This window comes from Carassius carassius, chromosome 29 (genome assembly GCF_963082965.1).
Source record: "Carassius carassius chromosome 29, fCarCar2.1, whole genome shotgun sequence".
In the NCBI taxonomy this organism is placed as follows: domain Eukaryota; kingdom Metazoa; phylum Chordata; class Actinopteri; order Cypriniformes; family Cyprinidae; genus Carassius; species Carassius carassius.
Genome location: NC_081783.1, coordinates 27,104,844 through 27,111,040, shown reverse-complemented (window position 1 = coordinate 27,111,040; position 6,197 = coordinate 27,104,844). Strand labels below are relative to the sequence as shown.

At 39.8% G+C, this 6,197-nt stretch overlaps 1 protein-coding gene and 2 long non-coding RNA genes across 3 annotated transcripts; all 3 read left to right on the top strand.

Annotated features, from left to right (window-relative positions):
* The first annotated feature begins 2,515 nt into the window (after positions 1-2,515).
* On the top strand, positions 2,516-4,489 carry LOC132109336 (uncharacterized). The gene is made up of 6 exons (XM_059515341.1): positions 2,516-2,671; positions 3,363-3,498; positions 3,769-3,991; positions 4,072-4,198; positions 4,351-4,438; positions 4,482-4,489. The coding sequence occupies exons 1-6, from the start codon at positions 2,516-2,518 to the stop codon at positions 4,487-4,489; spliced, it is 738 nt and encodes a 245-aa protein (XP_059371324.1).
* A 22-nt stretch (positions 4,490-4,511) lies between these two features.
* LOC132110211 (uncharacterized) lies at positions 4,512-4,992 on the top strand. Its single transcript, XR_009424618.1, has 3 exons — positions 4,512-4,647; positions 4,738-4,828; positions 4,916-4,992. It is a non-coding gene; the product is annotated as an uncharacterized LOC132110211 (long non-coding RNA).
* A 183-nt stretch (positions 4,993-5,175) lies between these two features.
* LOC132110210 (uncharacterized) lies at positions 5,176-5,822 on the top strand. The gene is made up of 3 exons (XR_009424617.1): positions 5,176-5,199; positions 5,307-5,564; positions 5,733-5,822. It is a non-coding gene; the product is annotated as an uncharacterized LOC132110210 (long non-coding RNA).
* Positions 5,823-6,197: the final 375 nt, after the last annotated feature.

Here is a 6,197-nt window from a genome sequence, read left to right as displayed (position 1 = left end):
TCAATGTTAGCTACAGATCCTGTCTCCTGAGACGCCTTCATCTGGCCGATTTTTTTGAAAGCAGCATAGATGTGTCCTTATTCCCTTTGATGTCCCACAATCCTGTGCATTAAATTCTGTGACAGTTAAGCCAAAAATAAAAATGGCATTTTTTTTTTTTTTTGTAAATGTACTCTTTGTACGAACTATCAACTTAGTTATCACCAAACTGCCTGCAAGTCATTGCCTGATATGCAGCGAGTCAGCTGACTAAAGTTTCGGATGCAGTCAATGACTTCTCACTAGTGATTCCCGATGGTTTTAGAGGACAATTACTCCTTGTCGCCCCCTGTTGTTCAGAGAATAGTACACCAGGGTTCTTACACCTTCCAAAGTAAAATTCAAGCACTTCCAAGGAAATTTCAATTTTCCAGCACTTTACAACTGTGGTAAACTACCTGTTTATATAGATATCTTAGTTTAAAGCACACACACACAGATACAAACAGACACACCTTACTTTGCAAATCGTTTGGATTTTTGAAAACACAAAAAAATCTGAACAATTGGACTGGTACAAACAGTTTGTATGAATGTCCTTAGATTTTAGTGACAATGACGATTAATGTGGATTATAATTTTGGTGGGGGAACGACATGTCATATTCATACATCCTTCAATAGGTAATTTTAGTAGCATGAAAAAAGATGGTTATTCAATTCGGAATTTAAACATACAGAACCGAGCAATAAACATTCCTGATTAATGACTGATGATTCCACTGCATCTCCCGGACTACACCACAAATTCATTATTGTTTACATTGTTTCCGCTGTTTAAGCCGACGATATTAGAGAGAGTCCAGTCCAGTGAGTGCATGATCTGAACACAACTGTAGTGTTCAATGCCATGTGTGATTTATTATAATGCCAATAATACCTACCCTAATACTGGGGAACCCTTTTAAGCCGATCTTAAATGTATACCACAATAACGCTTTCATTCATTTTCACTTTAATCATGACAGTCTTAAGAATTAGTTTAATTGAGCAGGGAAAGTATATATGCTCAAAGTGCACACTCTCCTATGGGAAACAAAACCAAGCAGACTTAACAGGGGGCTACTCAAGTATTTAGTTCTCAGTTTACCATGATTTGTCTTTTTTAAGCAACCGTTGTCAGAAGCAGCAACCTCAGGCAAAACGTTTTTTTTTTCCTCTCCTCTATCGGAGGGCGTGTTAATAAAGAACACACTACACCCACATGCGCAGACTCGAGCGGAGCTGCTTATTTTATGAAAAACAATGATTAACCATTCAGTAAAAAATCTAATTATTATGAACCAATGCACTGCATTTTCAAGCACTTTATCTAAATCCAAGCTTTTTTTTAAACCATGAAACACTGCATTAAATTTCGAGGATTTTCAAGGATTTCAAGCACCCGTATGATCCTGTACGACTGCGAACACAACAAATATAAAGCGTTGACAGTTTGGGAAGGTATGCACGCAGTCAGCGAAGGCTCGCAAGTGGAGCCAGGCGAAAGCATAATTCCAGCTTATGCAATGGCAAGTCTAGCACGATATGATACTGGACACTAGATAATCCTCAACAAGCAAGCAGTCCCAATACCCTGATAGCTTTAAGTAAAGACCCTCTGAAGTGCGTAGAGTGGGGCAGCATCCCCTTACAGAAGAATAGAAGTAGCAAAAGTAGCTCTTTTATAAGATCAGCACACCCCTTTAAAGCAGTACAGCATATGGTCAATGCTCTAATTTAGGCAACAGCATTAGCCTTTGGCCAGATACGTTTAGCATTGATACGAGCAAAATTTACGATCTGTACATTTAAGTTTCAATCACTTTATCGTATTAGTACAACTGTGGTGATGAATCGCGGGCAAAGTCTCTATATCAATTGAGAGGAGCCGTGCTCTCTCGGATCACTTCCAGTCCATCGCTTGATAAACCACGCGACAAATTCACTTAAAGGCCATCTTTCAATATAATTTTATATCTTAATTTATGCAGAATATTCTATGAAAATGTAAATTTAAAAAGACGTACATAAGAATACATATGTTTTACAACACCCACGGGCAGAAATTAAGAAAAAAAAGTGCCTATTCTAAGCTACGCGCCAAAAAACCGCCTTTTCCCAGAGAACGCGTCATATGACGTAACGACAGGCAAACATAGGCGCTGCAGCCCTGGTTCTCAGCGTGGGTTTACGTAGTCTGAGAGGTGGAAACAGAAAATAGAGATTGTCGTTATCGTTATTATAGTTATAGTAGGTTTGAGTTGACACAATGGTGAATTCTTGTGTTTGTTTTGGATGCAACAACTCCAACTTGTCTGGCCATCGGGTCCACCGATTTCCAAACAAGAAACACAAAGATTTCCGTGCTTGGATACGTTTCGTCCAGGCAAAGAGAAGCAATTTCGCTGCCTCCTCGTTGACAAGACACACGGTGGTATGTGAAAAAACACTTCACACCGGACAGCTACAACCAAGGAGATCTTATGGAATTTCGCATGGGATTTCGACGAAAAGAGTGGGTTAGGCTGGCAAATGGAGCTGTGCCATCGGTGCATGCAAGTCCACCTGCAAAATCTGGCAGGAGTGAAGAGTCTAACGTTAATGTTAGCACTAGCAGAGAATCTGCGCGTCGAAAACGGGAGCTTTGCACAGTAAGTCTTATAATACCATATACAAATTGTTGCATCGAAATGTAGCTCTGCATGTAATTTCTTCAAATGTATTTTTCTTGACGTTATAATGGATTAGTCTTGGCATGGCACGAAAGCCCGCCTAGCTGCCGTCAGCTTACTCTTGTTACACCCCGTGAGGCTGCACATTAGCCTCCTGCCACTTATTTTATTGAGCTATTAAGACAGGGTTCCAGAAAATTTTATTTTTTTTAATTACAATTTTATGTGGTCGCATTCGCATATTACTACTCGGTTAAATTCACGCATGAATTTTCCTGCATTTAACTTGTTTTAGCGCCCGCCAAATTGATTTTTTTGTCCCGCCAAAGTCTTATTTGATCAGTGAGTAATGTAGATGAACTGCTGCCCTTGTGACAGGGCGCATGTTTGACTGAAAGAAAGAGCGCGCACTTTTCACCGTCTCCAAAACGCATCCAAGTAATTCTTTACAATATTAGTTTTCTTAGTTAAATCGGATTTGCCTTGGTTTTCTTTGACTAATCGAAGCTGGTATCAACAAGGCACATGCGAGGGAATGCAGCTCGGGACTAACGTACTTTAAAAAGATTTTAAAAGATTAACAGTCTTTTAAATAATGCATGAATGGGGGATTTTCATGAAAGGACTACATTTTTTAGAGTTCAAAGTTGTGATCTCGGTCTGTTTTCAGATTTTGGGAGAGAGTGCTGCCTGCAAAGACGGGGCGGGTGCAACTGCCACTTCAGATCCTGATGGAGATGGAGACATCTCTACAATGGACCCTGACCCAGAACTGGTCGATCGTGGATCACAGTGCAACATAAGATGTTTACATCGTTCATTAGGTAGTTAGCTTATATATCTAGCATTCACCATACATGTCATAAACAATCACAAATAAGGATTATGTCAAAAATTTTCATGATCTCCATGGTTACTATTTTGTAATTTCCACTTTTCAGACAGTAAACATTAAAAATTAAGAACTTCATAATGTTAGAAAAATACATTTTTACTGGGTTGCATTAGATGCATGTGTTGTTACCAATTAATGTACAATGGTGAACAATTATTAAGATGAATCTCTTTCATCTAAGGTGTTCAGGTAAAGCCTCAGATGGTGGATGTGGGGAATCAAACCGAAAGGTTTGAGCATCGCAGATCAACTCCACTGGCCAGTCCTGAACAAAGTGATGATGAATGGTCATTTTCTGATATTGTCAACCATTCTGGTGATATGTCATGGAGTCCAGGGGAGGAGATGTTGAGAGAGTCCTCTGAGGAGGAACCAGAAGAGCTGGAATCTCACAGTGACCCAAAGTAAAAACCTTTTTATTAATGGAAACTGTTTCTGATGTCATAGTCAGAATTAATGAGTGTTTTCCTTTTCTTGTTTTCAGTGCTGTTGACAAGTTCATTGTTTGCCAGAGGCAGTTGCTGTCCTTGTTCACAGTTTGCCCTGCATGCTGTGGGGAAACCCAGGGACACATAATGCACCCGGAAGGAACTTTCATAAAAGTCAAGCAGGTAATGTGTTAATTGTCAACTGTCTATGAGGAGCTGAATTATAGTCTGTGAATGTACAGTATGTATATTCATTATTTGTGTCTTAACTATACAGGTTTTTTACTGGCTCATCTTAAAGCTGCTTGAGTATTGAATCTTTTATCATCTTTCAGGCCTGCGGAACTTGTGGCTATGAGCGTTACTGGCAAAACCAAGAGAAGGTGCATCGAAACATGCCTGTCTGCAACCTTTTACTCAGTGGTGCCATCCACTTCTCAGGTTGCATGGCTACTCAGACAATCAGGATGCTGAAGCTGTTTGGACTGCAGTGCAAGTCCCGGCACTTTTTTCCGCCATCAGCGCTATTACACTATCCCTACCATCGTGCAGGCCTGGAGGAATGAGCAGAGTGGGATCATCAGGGAGTTGAAGGAGACTGGGGGTGGATTGATCCTGTCTGGTGACTGCAGGTAGAATGGTCCAGCTCACGTCACTGATGTAGAACAGGTCAATGTGTTTTTGCAATAACCTATAAATGTAACTGTTTTTGACGTTCTTAGATCAGATTCTCCTGGACACTGTGCCAAGTATGGTAGCTACTCCTTGATTGAGGATCGAATTAACAAAGTTTTGGATGTTCAGCTTGTCCAAGTAAGTTGATGTCACACAGAAATCTTGTGTCTGATTTAGTTACTGATATTACAGTTACTGTTCAGTAATAATCAGTTGGTTTTACAGAGCTCAGAAGTCCCAAGCAGCTCTTGGTGTGAGCTAGAGGGTCTAAAGCGGAGTATGCAGTTCCTGATGGACCAAGATATGCAAGTGTCTGCTCTGATAACAGACAGAAATCGGCAGGTAATGATGCTAGGAGAGATCTAAAGCTGAACAGCATTGACAGGCACAGTATAACTCAAAATAAATTCTATAAAATCAATTTGTGTTTTAGATGGCCAAGTGGGTACGTGAGAAAATGTGTTCAGAAGGAACAAAGCATTTATTTGACGTCTGGCATATTGGGAAAAGTATGTATTGTGATGTTGGTAGTTTTATATAACAGACTTGTTTTTGTAGTTAAATTCACTTTGCTAATAATTAATTTGCTCTGCTCTGTTTGTCTGCTCTGGAACAGGTGTACAGAAAGCACTGGATGCTGCTGCAAAAGAGAGGGACTGTGAGGATCTGAAGCTGTGGAGGCCTGCCATTATCAACCATCTCTACTGGACCGCAGCTTCCACCCCTACAGGAGATCCAGATGAGATGCAGGCAAAATGGCAGAGTATGATAAATTATGTACAGGACATACATGAACACAGCTCTCCAGCATTTACCAGCTGCGCACATCCACCGTTGGAAGGAGAGGCAAGAAACAAGGAGTGGCTGGAACCAGGTACAACATAATAGCCTATGTTAAAAGATGTCAAATGTTTTGAGTCTAAACTTTTTTCAGTGCTTGTAAATTTTAGTTTGGTTTTATCAATACGTAACCCCATGTGTACTAATAATTACTTGTGTTATGAAATGCGAGAGATTATATGACAGAATACGTTTTATTCAGGATCACCAGCAGCCACTAAACTGGAGAGTGTAGCTGCCAGGAAAGCACTGGTAAAGGATATTCGACAATTGTCACCTCAGCATCAGACATTTTCCCTGTAGGCCTACCATTCCCTTATTCTGCACTTTGCTCCCAAACACACTGGCTTTTCTTTTCTTGGGATGTACAGCAGGTAGTGTTATCACTTAAAAGTATCGATACTAATAAAATTTGTGTTTTTTTTTTTTTCAATTTCAGGAAATTATGACAGAATGAATATGGCTAAAAACTAATGCAGTCTTGTACAGCAGACCAAAATGTTATAGATTGATAACAGCATTACATATTGTTTGCAAAAAAATAATTGCAAAGATGAGTCATTGTCTTATACCCATTTGAACTGAAAACATTAATGTCATATTTCTGTTGCATTTCACTGCATTGGGTTAGCTTTGGAGACCTAATGATCTACTTATCTCGTACAGA